Genomic DNA, 18,059 nt, shown 5'->3' with positions numbered 1-18,059 from the left:
CCTGCTGATGCAGGGGACACGGGTTCCTGCCCCGGTCTGGGAAGATCCCACATGCCGTGGAGCGGCTGCGCCCGTGGGCCATGGCCGCTGGGCCTGCGCGTCCGGAGCCTGTGCTCCGCGGCGGGGGAGGCCACAGCAGTGAGAGGCCCGCGTTCTGCAAAAAAAAAAAAAAAAAACAAAAAAAACTGGCAGGAGATGGGTCATGCAGGGTCTGAGAGGATGTGGTGAGGAATTTGAGCTTCAAGAACAGTGGGGAGCCAGAGAGGTCCCTCTAGGGGCTTAGTGAGGGTAAGAGGGTTGCATGAAACTGCAACTGTGGGTGTGAGATGGTGGTCGTGGAGGCCATGGGTCTATAGAAAGCAAGCGATTAGATCAGAGGAAGTAGTAGAGGAAGAACAAAACCATGATGGTAATAATAACAGTAATAATAAGCACGATGATGACAGCGATGAAGACAGTTTGAGTGTCAGGCAGCTTTGAAGTCCATTTCCTGTATGAACTCATTTAATGAACGTATCCCGAGTATCTGGGTTGGGGCTTGGTCATTCAGTACTTTGTTCCTTTTGGGTCCTCACGTGAGCACAAAGCTTTTTGAGGTGCTGAAGAAGGGTGGTTCTCGCTTCCTTAGGGGATGAATCATGTCCCATCTTTCACTTAGAGGTGATTTTGTATTTCCTTTACCTCCCGATGGAAAGTTCTTTGCAGGCTGGACTTGGTTTCAGGCATCTTTGAATCCCCCCCACCCCCAGGCACCGGAATGGGCCTGCAACAATGACAGTCACAGTGGAGATGTTCCAGGCCCCATAGAGAGCACATTATATGGCCTGACTCGTGTAGTCATCACAGCCCTCTCTTGAGGCAGGTCTGATGATTATTCCCATTTCCCAAATAGACATTCAGAGGCTCAGACAGGTTAGGACACTGATTCAAGATCACACAGGGTTTGACACCAAAGAGTCGGCTCCAGAACCACAGGCATACCCGTGAGGCTCCCTCTAGATGGGAGAGGCTGGAGAAGTCAGCAGAGGCCAGAGCCTGTGGGTACTGGAATGCCAAGCTCAGGAGTGTGGGCCTGGATCTGAGGGCAGTGGGAGCCAAGGCAGGATTTGGAGCAGGGCAGGGAGAAGCCCCAAGAGACGGAGTGATAGCAGCCCCCTCCCTCCCAAGAGTGTGTCCTCCCTGCTCTGACCTCCGCCATGTCTCAGTGTGGTCAATCAGGGACGCGTTCAGTGGCAAACAACAGAAAACTTGACCGTAAGTGGCTTAAGCACACCAGACTTTATTTTTTCTCACGGAACAAAACAATCTGTACGAGGCAATCGAGAGTTAGCAGCAGCTCAGTGGTGTCATTAAAGGCCCAGGCCCCTTCTTTATTTCTCTTTCCCATTCCCGGGTGTTGTCCTCATGGTTGCAGGACGGCTGCTGTACCTCCAGGTGTCCATATTCCAGGCAGGAAGAAAGGAAGCAGGGAAGCAGGAAGGGGCAGAGTGCCTGTTGCGTTTGAGTTTCCAGTTCTAGTTTCCAACTGCATTTTACTTGGGGTCGCAGCAAAAACATTTTCTTTGTGATGCAACAAGCAGAACCGAGAAGCCTCACAAACCACTTAGTTAAGCATTTACAAATTCAGCCATTTATTTCTTTAAGAAGCCAAGTGGCTAAGTGAGCTAGAAAAGTGGGACAGGGATGTATGACCCGAACCCCCAAATCCATCAGTCTCTCTCTGCCTCCACTGCCACCAGCTGTCCTATGCTCCCTGACATTCCAAGGAACCGTTGGGTGGAACCATGGAAAGTGGCTTCATGATTTGGTGGCTGGCCTGGCTTTTATTTCCTGACTTGCTGTGAGCAACTGGTCAGGGGTGACAATGTTTCTAATCAGCATCCTTCCAGATGTAATTCGCGGCACACGCAAGTGTGTTCATTGCTTCTCATTCCTTGCTTTCTGCTTATGAGTTTCAGGTGAGGTAGGAAGACATTTCATTTGCACTTTCCCATTACACAAGTCACTGCAGGTCAGAAGTGGGTCAAATTCGGCCACAGTAGGTGACACAATCAGCTCTAAGGATGATGCATCCTTTACAAATCTCAGAAAACACATCTATAACAACAGTACCCCTGTCAGGAAAGCTAGAGCTTTCCAGAAACCCTCTGTTTATGTCTCATGGCCAGACTGGATCACACGACCACTGCTGCAAGGTATTCTGGGAAACCAAGTGTTTAGCTGAGGACCTGACTGCTGTTGGCTGCATGGAATTCTGGGAAAGTGAATGTTTTTATCTGAGGACAGTGCTGTTGCTAGCCTTAGGGGGTTCTGGGAAAGTGAGCACCTTTAGCTGAGCATGTGGCTACTGTCAGCTGCAATGAATCAGAGGAACTGAATATTTCTAGCTGCAGACCTGGCTGTCAGTAGCTGTAAAGGCTTCTGGGAAAGGCATAGCTTTAGCTAGGGACATGGCCACCCCTAGCAGAAGGGATCCTGGGAAACTGCATATTTTTATCTGGGCACATGGCCTCCTCTAGCTTCAAATGATTCTGAGAAAATGAATATTTTTACCTGGGCCCGTACATTCTCTTAGCTGCAAGGGATTCTGGGAAAGCAATTCGTTGGGGACTAGCTACCTAGAAGTTGAACAAAAGGGGGGTTCTGTAGGCGAGGAAGGAGGCATGGGTGTGTGCCCCAGCTGGGTCGTGTGCCCACAGGGGACGAGGAGGAGGAGGAGGACGGGTCCCGGGAGGAGCGACTGCCGTCATGCTTTGACTACGTCATGCACTTCCTGACGGTGTTCTGGAAGGTTCTGTTCGCCTGCGTGCCCCCTACCGAGTACTGCCACGGCTGGGCCTGCTTCGGTGTCTGCATCCTGGTCATCGGGCTGCTCACCGCCCTCATTGGGGACCTCGCCTCCCACTTTGGCTGCACCGTTGGCCTCAAGGACTCTGTCAACGCTGTCGTCTTCGTGGCTCTGGGCACCTCCATCCCCGGTAACCCCTCAGGAGACCACTTGTTGGGGGAGTGTCTCAGAGAAGCCAGGCAGGTGGACCCTAAGAGAAAGGCCCTGCAGAAATAAGGTGGTGGAATCATACAGAACCCATATGGTGGGTCCCTTGGAAATAGGCAGGTGGGTATGATAGGAACTAGGTGGAGGGAACCCATGGATTCAACATGTGAATTGAATCCTCCCCAAAAGCAAGCAGGTGGAATGTCCCATAGAACTAAGATGGTGGGAAATGGTAGAAACCAGACGATGGATTCCAGGGAAAGAAAGTGGCAGGACATTGAAGAGACAGGTGTTGGAAGGAGGGTCCCATAGAAATAAGGTGGGAACTTCATAGAAACCATGCAGTGAGTTCCACAGAAACAAGATATTCATTTTCCCTTTCCTCCCCCTGCCAAGCAACCAGATGAAAGATTCCATAGACCTTTGTTGCTGGGCATGATAGGAACCAGGCCAATGAATCTCAAAGCTTTAACTAAGAGGAGAGTCAGAGTAGAAACCACATGTTGGAGGAGATGCCATGGAAATAAGATAGTGAGGCCTCAGAGACTACAGTGTACGTGACCCCCTCTTTCCCCCAAATCTGAGGGAGGGTCCCTTAGAAACCAGGTGGAGGAGACTGAAATTCCTGTAGGAGGGAGGAGACCACGCGTGGAGGCAGACACCTTGCTTTTCCACATCAATGTGTTCACCAGCCAGGTGGTGGCGCTGTAGGCCCAGACAGCAGGTGATGGGTCCTGTAGAAAGCAACCATTGGTGAATGGGTCTGTGAAGCCTGCCCTCCGCAACAGAGACTTGCAGTCTTGGCAAGATGTTCAGGAATGGGTGGAGGCCAGAGAAGCGAAGCCGTATGCTTGACAGAAGCCAAGTGGGGAACTGATGGGCGGGCAAGGGGTGCCACGTGGCTGGGGCCTAACATTTATTTTGTCCATCCAGGTGGCAATGGGATAATTGCGCCTGTAGAAACACAGGCAGTGGGTTCATGGGAAACAGCTAGTGATTCCCAGCAAAAGCAGGCAGCAAACCCCATAGAATAGAGTGGATTCCACAAAAATCAGGTGGGGTGTGTGTCCCACAGAAAGCAGACTGAGTCCCACAGAAAGCGGGCAGCAAGTCTTGTAGAGGGCAAGCAGCAGACCCCATAGAACATAGGCAATGGTGGGGAATAATAGAAACTAGGCAGGGGGGCCCATAGATTCAACATGTCAACTGAATCCTCCCCCAAAGCAACAAATGGGATGTCCCATAGAACTAAGGCGGTGGGGAATGGTAGAAACCAGACGATGGATTCCATAGAAAGAAGGTGGCAGGGCATTGAAGAGACAGGTGGTGGGACAGGGGTCTCATAGAAATAAGGTGAGGACTTGATAGAAACCATGTAGTGGGTCCCATAGAAAGCAGGCAGCAGGTCCCATTGAGGGATGCGGTGAGTTCCAGAGAGTAGGTAGTGGATCCCATCGGACGCAGACAAATTCCGTAGAAAGCAGGCAGTGGGTCCCATAGAGAGGCGAGTTCCAAAGAGTAGGTAGTGGATCCCAGTGGATGTAGACACGTTCTATAGAAAGCAGGCAGCGGGGCCTGTAGCCAGCAGGCACAGAGATGGCGATCGACTTTGCCCCCTGGGTGGGGTCAAGGGCACAGAACTCCAGGAGTGGGAGGCTAGACCCGCGCGACACTGGGGTGAGGAGTCTGGATCCTTGGGCCAGCGGGGTGCTGGTGGGTCTCTGGGGAGCAAGTGACTGACGAAGCCAGGAGGATGTTCGTGGGGGGCCCGCGGAGCCCCCCTGACCCGCGGTGTCTCTGCCCCTGCAGACACGTTCGCCAGCAAGGTGGCGGCGCTGCAGGACCAGTGCGCCGACGCATCCATCGGCAACGTGACGGGCTCCAACGCCGTGAACGTGTTCCTGGGCCTGGGCGTGGCCTGGTCGGTGGCCGCCGTGTACTGGGCGGTGCAGGGCCGCCCCTTCGAGGTGCGCACCGGCACGCTGGCTTTCTCCGTCACGCTCTTCACCGTCTTCGCCTTCGTGGGGATCGCCGTGCTGCTGTACCGGCGCCGGCCGCACATCGGCGGCGAACTGGGCGGCCCGCGCGGCCCCAAGCTCGCCACCACCGCGCTCTTCCTGGGCCTCTGGTTCCTCTACATCCTCTTCGCCAGCCTGGAGGCTTACTGCCACATCCGGGGCTTCTAGGGTCCTCCCCAGGGACTCGGCCTGCCCCTCGAGACCACCGCCTCCGTGCTGGACTGGCTCTCCTCTGTCCTCCAGAGATTCGCCTCCTCTCCTGGGACTCGGCCTCCCTTCCTCCTGGGAAGCCATCTACCCCTCTCCTCGGTCCCCACTTACAGCCTCCTCCCTTCCCCTCGGGAGCCTCCCCAGGTCCTCCTGCGAAGAACAGCCCCCTCAGTTACGTGCATCTCCAGCCAGTCCGTCCCTGTTCGTTACTGGCTTTGTTACTGGAGCAATTTCCACCTCGAGGCCCCTCCCCAGAGAACCCTCCCTCATCCGCAATCCTCTACAGAGTCTCCCATGTGTCTCCCTAGACACCCAGCCTTGCTCCATGCCATAAGTCCCCCTTCCTCTAGGGGACCCCCTCACCACTTCCACGGACCTGTGCACCAGGGCCTCAGAACTCAGCCCTGCGGGGGCGGGGGGGGGGGCTTGAAGGGGGCTGATCCATCCCAGGAGGTCACAGATCTCAGCCCTTTCCCCCAACCCTCAGGGAGCTCTGTGGGCCTCGGGGGATGGGGGAGGAACAGATGGGTATGTGCACAGGGGCGCACACCTTCCCTGATTTCTCCACTCAGGCCCTTGGGAGGACACTAATTCTCAAGGCTTGGAGAAGGGAGGGGAAAGTTTGGGGTTCCAGAGCTGGAGGAGGCGCATTGTGGACCTGTAACTTCTCACCTTCCAGCACCCTCACTTGCCTCCAGTACCTCTGAGAGCCCAGCCACGCCTTGGAGGGGGGTGGGGCTATGTGTGTACATAGTGTGTTTGGGGGAGGGGGGACGTGGGAGGGTGCATGACTTGGGGAAAGGGTGACAGACTTTTCCACTAAGAGGGCAGCAGACTCCCCCAGCCGTGAGAACTGGCTTTGGGGAGGAGGCCAGGAATCCAAGGGAGTGCAGCCAATCTCCCCTGACTATCTAGAAGGCTCATTTTGCCCTCAGTGCCAGCCAATCCGGGCAGGACCCTCGAAGAGGAGACCGAGGGTCCCAGAGGACCAATGCTACAAGCCAGCAAATGCTGCCACATCTCTGCCTGATGGGGAGCAGGGGTGGGTGGGAGGGTGGGACTGGGGCCGGGGGGTCTGGGTGGGCATTTTTAACTTTGGAGGCCGCCTGTCTGTTGGTAGGCCATGTGCATTTTCTTACTGTTGATGTTTCCTGCCCAAAGGACACACTTGGGGTGCGAGGAGTGCTGCCCACTTCTTGGGACCCTGAGGATGACCCCGCAACCCCCGTAGCACTCTTCTTCCCACAGGTTTTTAGCGTCCTATCGTCCTGCTGTGCATCAGCCCCAGCGTCCCAGACCTGTTGCCCACTTGCCTTCTCTACTCCTAGCTCATCAGCACCGGTCGCTGTCTCTTTCCTTTGTGATTTCTGTAAAAGTTGCCATAAAACTTTGAAATTCTGCCCGGAAAAACAGCCTCCCCGTGGGAAGTTGGGATTCACGAGGGGAGGGCTAATGAAGTCTTTGATGGAGATTTGGGCAACTGTGAAATACAGCAAATAATCTGGGTTTTTCCATGCTCCCCTCTCCCCTCATCTGCCAGGACACACCGGCAGGCACCAGCCACTCTGAAGATCAGCCCAAAGTTCCCCCTAGCCACACCCCCACTCATTACCCACGAGCTGCACTAGCTCCTCATCCATCACCCAGTAGCTTCCCTAGCCACGCCCCCATTCCCTCAGCCACGTCATAGGGTATCCTGGGAACGCAGAAGAGAAGGACCTGAGTCGCCTGAGTAGGAGAGCCGGGGTTGATGCGGGTTTCCTAAAGAAAGCAGGTAACTGTCTCAGAGGAGGGGTGTGTGTGTGTGTGTGTGTGTGTGTGTGTGTGTGTGTGTGTGTGTCCAGATAAAGGGAACAGCCTATGTAAAGGTGTGCAGCCTTGTGAGTTAATGACTTTTTCATAGTCTTACAAGTGGTTGAATCCTGCAAGCAAGAATGGAGTGTGGGCACGTGGGGAGTGGGGAGTGGATCTGGGAGGGGGTGGACAGTTTCCAGCCCAGAGAGTGAGGTCTCCCCAGGTCTTGGGGGACCAAGTTGGGGGCAAGTAGAAAGAACAGGTTTGAAGGATATGCTGGATTCAGGTGAGTACACGCCGAACGTGAGATGCCTGGGGGACATCCAGAGGAGATGTCAGGGTGGGGAGACAGCCAGGGGACACCTGGAGCTCAGTAGAGGAGGCTGCACTTGAGAGAGATTTGGGATTTGTTGGCAGTGAGGTGTCATCGAGCCGCAGGAGGGGTTGGGCTGCCCGGGGCGTGGGTAGTGTGAGAAGAAAGCAGTGCCTTGAGGAGCCCCAATATCTAAGGGGCACGTGGAAGGTGGGAGACCTGTCGATGGAGAAGGAGCCAGAGAAGTAGGTGGGAAGGCAGGAGACTGGGGCACCTGAAGCCGAGAGAAGTTTCCAGAATGAAGGTGTGGTCAACAGGACCCAAGGCCATGGAGAGGTGGAGGAAGATGAGAACTTAGAGTCTACCCTTGGGTTTAGGTTTTGATGTGAGCAGTTAGGGGGAGGGTGTGGGGGTAGAAGTCAGGCTGATATAGAGTGAGGAGGGGGTGGAAGTTGGGGAAACTGAGTCAGAGCACGTAGACCTCGCTTTGGAGAATCTTGAGAGAAAGGGAGGAAGCTACGGGACCTGAAAGGGCTTTTCCTGCAAGGTGGGGAGACGTGTGAAGCAGGAGGGCACTGAATGCAAGGGGGCTGAAGCAGTTAGGGAGCACCCACGATGCCGGCACTGTGCTGAGCTTCCCAGGGCACAGCCTCGTCCAGTCCCCTGCCAGTCCCCGGAGTACCCCCCTTCTACCAGTGAGGAAACTGAGGCTCAGAGAGGCGAAGCAACTTGCCCCGAGTCTCACAGTGAGGAAGGACAGAGATGGAAGAGGATGACATCCAGGGTGCAGAACGGGACCAGGACACTTGTATTTTACCAGACGTGAACAGGGAAAGGTGTGAGTCTGGGGACAGGGAGAGGAGTGAGGTCTCAGCTTCCAGGAGGGGCGTCTCCAGAGCTTGGGATGTGGACAAGACAAGGAACAGTACAAATGCCCCTTCATCCCACCCCAGATGCCATGATCTTCACCGGGATGCAAGGCGATCCAGGGGGCAGCTTGGGAGTGATTTGAATTATTTGTCATGGGATGCAGCATAACGTAAAGATTTACTTTCTGGGTGCTTCAGTTCCCTCATCTGGAAAATGGGGATAATAGGAACTAATAGTACCTGTTTCACAGGATTGTTCTATTAAATATATACATATATATTTTTAGAATAACACCTGGCACATAGAAAGAGCTTAACAGATGGGAATAGTTATATTTTCCAAGTATTTCCCCCTTACTTACTTACACACACACTCCTGGAACAGACAGCCTCAGAAGGACAGAGAAATGCAGATTCCCCATGAACTGCTTTGCCACCTGAGTCCCAGTTGCTAAGTCATCAAACCCAGGGGACAAGAATTAGCCAAGGGGGAGTATTCCTTCCTCTCTCTCCAGACCTTGGGTTTCTTTAATTCACTTTTCCATTGGGTGCCCGCCCTGCGTCTGGCGCTGTGCTGCGGACACTGCAGTGACCACAATGTCTCTGGGCCCTGTTCTCCCAAGGCTTACACAGTAGTGGCGGGACATACGCCAGGGTGCCAGAGGTGGTGATCACAGTGGGACTGGTGAGGGCAAGAACTCTGTAGCAAGGCACAGCAGGACACTCATGGCACTGAACTGGGTGACTTAGGCAAGTGTAAAAGGGGATATTAACGAGGCTGTGCAGAGTGCAGGGAAACAGACAAGGGATGGTGGGGCACCTTGGGGCTAGCAGAGGTGGGAGGGGAGCTATTACTCCCCCTAGCCTGCTGGGCAATAGAAGGGGGGTGATTTCCAGAACCGGAAGAGGGTGGATGTATGTAAGTCCTCGTAAGAGCTTCCTAATCAGATTTTTATTAATAGCAGTTAGATATGGGTTTAGATGTGAATAACAAGGATCCAAAATAATAGTGGTTTAAATAAGATAAGAGTTTATTTCTTATGCAACAGTTCACGTCTGGCATAGCACCCCTATTGCAGGGGGGCAGTACAGAACCTGCTTCTACCTTGTTGTTCTGACGTAGCTAGAATATGACCCTCATCTGTTTAGTCCAGGATGGTGCACCTCCATGTCATCATCCTCCAACCAGAAGGATGGAGAGGGAAGGACGGGTCCCGGATCCACCATCCTCTGTAAGGCTTTGACCCAGGAGTTCCACTTAACGATTCCTGCTACGTCTCAGTGTCCAGACCTGAATCATCTGGCCACGCTGAGCTGCAAGAAGAGCTGGAGAAAAAGGAGTTTTAATTCTGAGTCATTATGCTAAAAATCATAGAGAATTTTTAAGGAAAAGCGGGAAATTGGAGGTTATCAGGCAATGAACAGTCTCTTCTGCAAAAAGGTTTGAGGGAACTCACAGAGCTGGTGCTCCAAAGACCAATCAGATTGTGGGTACTGGATGAAACCACCACTGAAATGCATGCAAAGGGGCCCTAGATCCTCTGTTCTGGGATCCAGGCCTGAGCCTCTAACCTTCCCCAAATTCTGAAATGCACATTTCCTCTGCTTCATCTTTCTCACAGTTTCCCAAGTTCTTAATCGATTTCCTCCAACTAAATCTTCAGCTTAAAACCTCCCCCGATTTCCTCGCCTGCCTTTCTGTGACACTCCATGCATCCTGTTCTGGGTATCTGTTGCTACAAAACAACCATCCAAAACTTAGTGGCTTAAAATGACAAGTTATTGTCTCTCATGGTTATGTGGTTGGCTCCAGTTGACTTAGGCTCTAGGGGTTGACTTGGGGTCTCTCACGATTGCAATCAGCTGTCGGATGAGCCTACAGTTATCTGAAGGCAACTCACTAACTCGTGAGATAACTCACTCACATGGCTGACAGTTGATGCTGGCTGTCAGCTGAAAGCTTAGCTGGGGCTGACAGGAGCCCGTGTCTTTCTTTCTTTTTTCTTTTTTCTTTTTCTTTAGCCCCTGTCTTTCTTGACAATTTCTGTTTCTCTCTTTCTTTGCATCTTGTCTGTGCGCTGCTGTCTCTCCCCGACCCGTCTCTTTCCAGAGGTCTCTGTCTCTTTTTGACCCTTCCACCTCTGTTTCTCTGCTTTGCTTCCTTGATCTGTATCTTCCGCCCCCCACACCTTATCTCTCCGTTTCCAAATGTCAGTGGCCCCTGCCCACTGCCCCTGTGTCTGTGTCTCTGTTATCAGTTATCTAGTTCTGAGTAACAAACCACCCTGAAACTCGGTGGGTTAAAACAATGATTTTAACGATTCTCTGTGTTGATGGTGGTGTTGGCTGACGTCATCGTGTGGCTGCATTAATCCTGGGGCTTGGCTGGGGCTCAGATGTGCAAGGTGCCCTCGTTCATGGCTGGCAGTGGGCGCTGTCTGTGGGCTGGGCCACCTCACTTCTCCCTGGAGCCCCCCTTCCTCTCCTAGTTGTCTAGACCAACTTCTTTGCAGCATGGTGGCTGGGTTCCAAGAGAGCCACCGTGGAAGCTGTAAGGCCACGTCTGCCATATTCTGTGGGTCAAAGCAAGTCACAAGATTCAAGGGGCAGGGTAATAGACACCACCTCTTGGTGGGTGGAGAGGGCACCCTTGAAGGAGGGGAGGAATAGTTGGTGGCCCTTCATGGTAGGCTGAATAATAGCCCGCCAAAGATATCCACATCCTAATTCCCAGAAACTGTGAATGTGTTCCCTCATATGACAAAACAGGATTTTGCAGGTGTGATTACATTAATGATCTTGAGATGGGGAGATGATCCTGGATCACATGGGTCCTTAGAAGAGGGAGGCAAAGAGGAGATCATACTACACACAGAGGAGGAGGCCATGGGAAGACGGGGCAGAGATTTGAGGATGCTGGCCTTGAAGATTGGAGCGATGTGGCTACAAGCCAAGGAATGCCACAGCCCCCAGAAGCCGGAAGAGGCAAGGAACTGATTCTCCCCTAGTGCCTCTGGAGGGATTGCAGCCCTGCTGACACCTTGATTTTGGCCAACTGGGACTGATTCGGGACTTTCAGCTTCCAGAACCGTGAGAGAATAAATTCGTGTTAAGTCACTGAGACTGCACTAATTTGTTACAATCGCAGCAGGAAATTAACACACCATCTCTAGAGCTAATTCACCACCGCCTCTTGTCTCGAGTTTCTATGGATCGCTGCATCTTGAACTCTTTTTTTTAATTGTGGTAAAATACACATAACATAAAATGTACCATGTTAACCATTTTCAAGGGCACAATTCAGAGGCATTTAGTACCACCACGATGTGGCGCAACCATCATCACTATCTAGTTCCAGACCTTTTTCATCTCCCCTAAAGGAAACCCCGTACCCGTTAGGAGTTACGCCCCATTCGCACCCCACCCCATCCCCAGGCAGCCACTAACCTACTTCCTGTCTCTATGGTTTTGCCCATTCTGGACGTTTCACATAACGGGCATCCTACAACGTGTGGTATTTTTTGACTGGCTTCTTTCACTCAGCATGACTAATGTTTTCAAGGTCCATCCATGCGGTAGCATGGAGCAGAACTTCATTCCTTTTTATGGAGGAATAATATTCCACTGGAGGAAAATACCACATTTTGCTTATCCATTCATCTGCTGAAGGATGCTACATCTTTTTTTTTCTTTCTTTCTTTGGCTGCGTTGGGTCTCCATTGCTGCACGCGGGCTTTCTCTATTTGTGGCGAGTGGGGGCTACTCTTCGTTGCAGTGCGCGGGCTTCTCGTTCGGTGGCTTCTCTTGCTGTGGAGCACGGGCTCTGGGCGCGTGGGCTTCAGTAGTTGTGGCACTTGGGCTCAGTAGTTGTGGCTCACGGGCTGTAGAGCTCAAGCTCAGTAGTTGTGGCGCACGGGCTTAGTTGCTCCGTGGCATGTGGGATCTTCCCAGACCGGGGTCGAACCCGTGTCCCCTGCATTGGCAGATGGATTCTTAACCACTGCGCCACCAGGGAAGCCCCGAAGGGTACTACCTCTTGAACCCTTATGTTCTTTTTATTTCTTTGTCATGCCTCACATGCTCATAGCAATTTAGATTTTGGAAGTATATTAGTAAGGGTTCCCCAGAGAAATGAAACCAGTAGGATGTATAGATAGTTAGATAGGTAGATAGACAGATAGTAAAGGATTTATTTTAAAGAATTGGCTTATGTGATTGTGGGGTCTGGCAAGTCCAAAACTGGGAACCCAGGGAAGCACTGAGGTTGCAGCTCAAATCTGAAGGCAGGGCTTCCCTGGTGGCGCGGTGGTTGAGAGTCCGCCTGCTGATGCAGGGGACACGGGTTCGTGACCCGGTCTGGGAAGATCCCACATGCCGCGGAGCAGCTGGGCTGGTGAGCCATGGCCGCTGAACCTGCGTGTCCGAGCCTGTGCTCCGCAACGGGAGAGGCCACAACAGTGAGAGGCCCGCGTACCGCAAAAAAAAAAAAAAAATCTGAAGGCAGTCTGGAAGCAGAATTCCTTTTCTCAAAGAACCTCAGTCTTTTCCTTTTAAGACCTTCAACTGATTGGGTGAGGCCCACCCACATTATGGAGGTTAACCTGCTTTACTCAAAGTCAACTGATTTCAGTGTGAATCTCTTCTGCAAAATACCTTCACAGCAACATCTAGGCTGGTGTTTGACCAAACAACTGGCTACCATAGCCTAGCCAAGTGGACATATACAATTAACCATCACAGGGGGGGGCATCTCTTCTCACCTTGCCCCCCTTTCTGCCCATCCTCCATGTCCCTGGCTGGCCGCCGTCTCAGGCTGGGCTCCAGAGAAGTCAGCCCAAAGCAAGTGGCTTGTTTGGAAGGCGATTCCAGGAAACACTGGAGGGGAGACAGGGAAGGAAACCATTAAGGGGTGTGTTGACACACAGGTCACCCCCTGTAGACAACGAGGTCCGCTGGGGACTCTGTAGAACCCTCTTTGGGGGCCCAACCCGGGGTGAAGAAATTGGGGCGTTTATTTACTAACCCCCGGCCGCTTCATTCAGTGGGGGGCGTCCCAGGCGGTGGCGTGGGGACTGCTATTGGGTCAGAGGGGTGTGAATGGGGCATCCCTGTTCCCGTGGGAAAATCTGTGGGCACCAAGGAACGAGGGGAGGCACAACGGTGCCCAGGTCTCCCCCTCCGCTTGCCCCACGCCCCCCAGCCCCCTTCTCCCTGCCTCGCCCCTGGGAGCACAGAGCTTCTTGTCCCTCCAGGGAACAGGGAGGGCTTGCTCCTGGCACCTCATCTGCATCCTGCTGTCTCCCTGAGGACTGAAGTCAGACTCTAGGGAGGACTTCCAGGCACTCAGGGCTGGCGGTGGGGGGAGAAGGGACGGGCCTCCCAGGGTACCCGTCCTCCTCCCCCTGCCCTCTCCCAGCAATTTTCTCCCCCTGGGTGGGGAGGGAAGGAAACGTCTAGGATGATGGATTGAAAAGGGGCAGCTGGGGTCAGGAGAGAAGGGAGGGCGTCCAGAACAAAATATCGGGTGGGGGGAGGGCAACAGAGACAGACAGGAGAGAAAGAGGTCCCCAGAGATAGAGAGAGATGGGGAGGGGAAGGGGGGAGAGACAGAGAGAGAGAGAGAGATGGAGACAGAGAGAGAGAAAAAGATGGAGGGAGAGACACATGAGACAGACGGATGGATGGACAGACACACACACACCCAAGACAAGGAGGGACACAGTGAAAGAGGAATGGGGGTGGGGTGAGGGGATAGGCAGCAAGAGGAGTGAAGAGGGGAGACCCAGAAAGGAGACAGGGAGGCAGATGCGGAGAAAAAGGAGAGAGAGGCCGGAGAGACGGGAAGTGGGTGGGGAGTGCGGCCCTGTGCCCCTCCTCCGCCCGCGTCAGGCCCGGTCCTCCCGGTGGCCTCTGGCCAGCCATGGCTAATGGTACGATTGCCTGGTGGGGCGGCAGGCAGCGGGTGACAAATGAGCCTCCGGAGTCACCAGCTCTGGTGCTGGATGGGCCTGCGCGGCAGGCGGAGGGCCGGGCCCGGGAGCGGAGGAGAGGGGGCCCACCAGCATAAATGCTTCCTTCTCCTGGGGCCGGGCCAGGCACAGGGGAAGGAACTGGGGATTTGGTGCGATGCATCTATGAAAGGCCTGGGCAGCCGGGTGGAGGAGGGCTTGGACGGGGATGAGGGTGCAGAGAGGTGGAGAGACAAAGGCCGAGACACAGGTCCCCAGGGACGGACTGGAGGTGGGGGAGGGAGGGAGGTCTGAGACAAAGAGAAGGGGAGAGACTGGGAGTGAGAGAGAGAGAGAGATGGAGACAGAGACACAGAGAGATCGCCCAGGGAAAGAGAGACACAGAGATAGAGAGACAAAAATATAGAGGGAGAGACACATGAGGCAAACAGCTGGAAAGACAGACACCCAAGACCGAAACAGAGACACAGAGGCCCCCTCGTGTAGGATCCACTTTCCCCACCCCTGAGATACAGACCCTTGGAGAGAGACTAGGAGTGGGGGAGGAGGGCGAGGCGAACGCAGCTGATGAGAAAGAGAGGAAACTGAGGTGGAGAGCTCGCAGGCCCACGAGGGAAGATGGGAGGCCCTGAGCTGGTCCTCGCTCGCTCCCTCGGCTCCCACAGCCTCGGAGCGCAGACCCTGGGGACCCCTGGGGTTCCCTGGGGGTCGCCGCTCCCTGGTGGGCACAGCCCCTGTGGGGGGGCCGAAGAGAGCAACAGGGTCCTGCCCAGCCACTGAGAGGTTGGTGGCCACGCTGGGGGAAACCAGCTCTGCAGAGGAGGCCTGAGGTCTGAGAGAGACAGGCCAGGGTGTGTCTGTGTGTGTGTCAGACAGAATGGAGGCAGCAGGAGTGAGAAAACCAGCTTCCTGCCTCCTCCCTCCAGTATCTTGCCTTCCCCAGCAGGTTCTCTCACAGACACTCCTGCTTTCCCCTTGCTCTTCTCTTTAATTAAAAAGATTTATGCCCAAGAGTTCAAGCCCCTCCTCCTTGTTTGGGGGCTGAGTGATGCAAGGAGTAACTCTGGTCTCTGTCTCCTGTCTTCTCTGCCTCTGTCTCTCCCTCCCTCTCCCCCCGACCCCCTCCTCTGTCCGGCTCGCTCTGGGCCTCAGTCTGACCCCCTTTCCTTCTTTCCCTCTTTGCGCCACTGTTTCTGCCTTTCCCCGGCCGCCCTGCCCCATTGGCTTCACCAAGGCCGCCACCCAGTTAAGACACAGCTGGTTCCTCCCCTCCATCCACTTACCGCCCCCTGCCCCCCCCATCAGATCAGGCCACCCTCCTTGTTTTCAGAATCAGCTTGGGCCAGGGGACCTCAACACACATCCCCCAAGACCCAAAGAGAGGCTGGGGGCCCAGACCCCTGGCTCCCGCACCCTAAGCCTCGGCTGGGAGCGGAGGGGGTGCACCCAGAAAAGCTTTGCATCTTTAATTAAAAAGTTATTTAAATAAATTTTCTGCTCCAAAACCCCAAAACCCTTATCTGGGGGGCGGGGTGTGTGTGGCAGTGATTAAAGGCTCTCCCCTGCCCCTCCGCCTGCCTTAAAGGGCCAGCGTCACCCGCATGACAGTGCGTGGGAAAGTTTCAGGGGGAGCACCCTTTGGCTTGAGGACACCGGACTCAGACAAGGTGCCCAGAGTCCTGGCACTTACCAGCTTAACCATTTCGCCATCACTCCTCACTCCTCAGGCCCAAGGCTCATCCAGCTGACGGGGAGATTGAGGCTTAGGGAAGGAAGAATTGGTCTGAGGTGGGTCTGGACCCCAGATTCCTGGAGGAGACCCAGGCATAGCCAGGAAGGAAGGTTGGTGGTGTGCCGAGGGGGGGTCCGAGGACAAGAGTCAGGGACACAGAGAAAGACAGGGATGGAGATCCTGGATGAGACAGAGAGAGTGAGGACCGGCGAGAAAGCGATCCAGGGAGAGACAGAGATGGGGGTGTGGGCTGGAGGTGACGCTGAATCCTGGCTGGACGAGGAACAGCCTTCCCCAGGCCTGAGGGGGACCAGGGCCATCATCCTCGCCCTCAGCCAGAGCCCTCCAGCTTGCCCTCTCCCTCTGGGAAGTGCCGCTGCTGTCCTAACCTCAGTCCGTCATGCTGTAGCTGCAGCTCTCTCACCCGCTTACCTGGCCTGGGTGGTTTGGCTTAAGGTCCACAAGCTGGGAGGAGGTAAGAGCAGCAGGGTGGGGTGAGGTGGAGCTGTTTATGAGGGTCATAAACATAACCTTAGAGAGCCCAGCAGGGGTGGGTGTACGGCTTGCAGCTCTCTCTCTCTCTCTCTCTCTCTCTCTCCCTCCCTCCCCCCCCCCCCCCCCCCCCCCCCCTCTCCCCCTCCCTCCCCCCCTCCCTCCCTCCCTCCCTCCCTCCCTCTCTCTCTCTCTCTCTCTCTCTCTCTCTCTCTCTCTCTCTCTGACTCTGTCTCCCCCTCCCATCTCTGCCCTCCTTTCTCTGGGTCTTTGTCCCCTCCTCCAATTTCTGTCCCTTTCTCTCTGGATCTCTGTCTCATTTCTCTCTGGAGCTCTTACTCTGGGGTGATGGTTTGTAACTTTTGGGGGGTCAAGTATCCTTTTTGATCATAGGATGAAAACTCTGGGCCATCTCCCTAAAGAAAACACATAAGCACCAAGACCATAATTTGCCAGGCAACCTGATGGAGTTCACAGGCCTCTTGATACCCACTTATACATCCCCTTGGGAATCTGCGGCCACCAGAGGCTAAAGACACTACTGTAGAAAAACCAGTGAGAGAAGGAATCCCAGGGGTATCAACCTCCCTCCCCCCAGCCCCATGCCCTCTCCTGCCCTTGCTGGCCTCCAAAACATTCCTGCCCCAGGGCCTTTGCACCTGCCACTCCTCTGCCTGGAATGATCTTCCCCAGACATCCATGTGGCTCCCTCCCTCCCCTCCTTCTGGTCTCTGCTCAGATGTCACCTCCTCTGAGAACTTGCCCTGTCCAGCTTTTGTCATCCCCCTGTCCTTATTCTGCTTCGTCTCAGAGCACTTATCACCTCCAGGCATGATTTTACACTTACACATTTATTTACCGGACAAATCTCTCTCCCCCACACCATCCCCAGTAGCATGTGAGCACCAGGAGACCAGGAACGGTTGTCTTTTGTTCCCTGCTACATCTCCAGAACGTTACCCAACACACAGTAGGCACTCAATACACTTTTGTTGCGGAAATCTTTCTTTCATTAGAACGCCAGTTTCAAAGGCTGCCTGGGTCCCAGGCTCCTCCGGGAATCAGGTCAAAGCTGTGAACCTGCTCTCCAGCAGATGTGTAACCAGGCACATCGTTTACCCTCAATTTTGGAGATGCCATCACAAACTCCCTGAGAGCTGTTGAGGGGGTTTCAGGCTAAGAAACTTCCAAAAGGCAAAGGTGAAACATTGGCAGAGGGGCAGAGTGGTATTTCCAGGCATGTGCGCGCATGCGTGCGCACACACACCACTTACACACCCACTATATTCAGAAACAGAAACAACACACCCACACCAGGCATGATCCAACAACCAGACACACAGACAGACACAGCTGGGGACACACACACACACACACACACACACAGATGGCTTCAGGCAAGCGCACAAGTGTCCCTGTCTCCCGGGGTGGGAAGTTGGGGGGGGGCGGGGCTGGAGAAGGAAGAGAAAGTACATCATAGGGTTTGGTTACTTCCAGCCTCTGGTTCTCCTCTGAGCTGTCTCCCAGTCAGAGAGAGAGAGAGAGAGAGAGAACAGGGGAAGGAGGAGGGGGAGAGGCACTGATCAGAGGGCCTGACTGGGAGCGTGGGCGGCCAGGAGCGGGGCAGAGCTGTGGGGAGCAGAGGATGGGAGAGAGACACAGACACA

At 54.3% G+C, this 18,059-nt stretch overlaps 1 protein-coding gene across 1 annotated transcript in view; it reads left to right on the top strand.

Annotated features, from left to right (window-relative positions):
* The window catches only part of SLC8A2 (solute carrier family 8 member A2), a 30,131-nt gene extending 24,844 nt beyond the window's left edge, over positions 1-5,287 (top strand). The window contains exons 9-10 of the mRNA XM_027080000.1: positions 2,700-2,978; positions 4,805-5,287. Coding sequence (XP_026935801.1) covers positions 2,700-2,978; positions 4,805-5,181 — 656 coding nt within the window. The 3' untranslated portion in view covers positions 5,182-5,287. The remainder of the gene's footprint in view (positions 1-2,699; positions 2,979-4,804) is intronic.
* Positions 5,288-18,059: the final 12,772 nt, after the last annotated feature.

Source organism: Aethalodelphis obliquidens, unplaced genomic scaffold, assembly GCF_003676395.1.
Source record: "Aethalodelphis obliquidens isolate GAN/ISIS:26980383/991018 unplaced genomic scaffold, ASM367639v1 scaffold43, whole genome shotgun sequence".
Classification (NCBI taxonomy): Eukaryota; Metazoa; Chordata; class Mammalia; order Artiodactyla; family Delphinidae; genus Aethalodelphis; species Aethalodelphis obliquidens.
The sequence above is the reverse complement of the archived record's forward strand: the minus strand, read 5'-3'. Positions and strand labels throughout refer to the sequence as shown.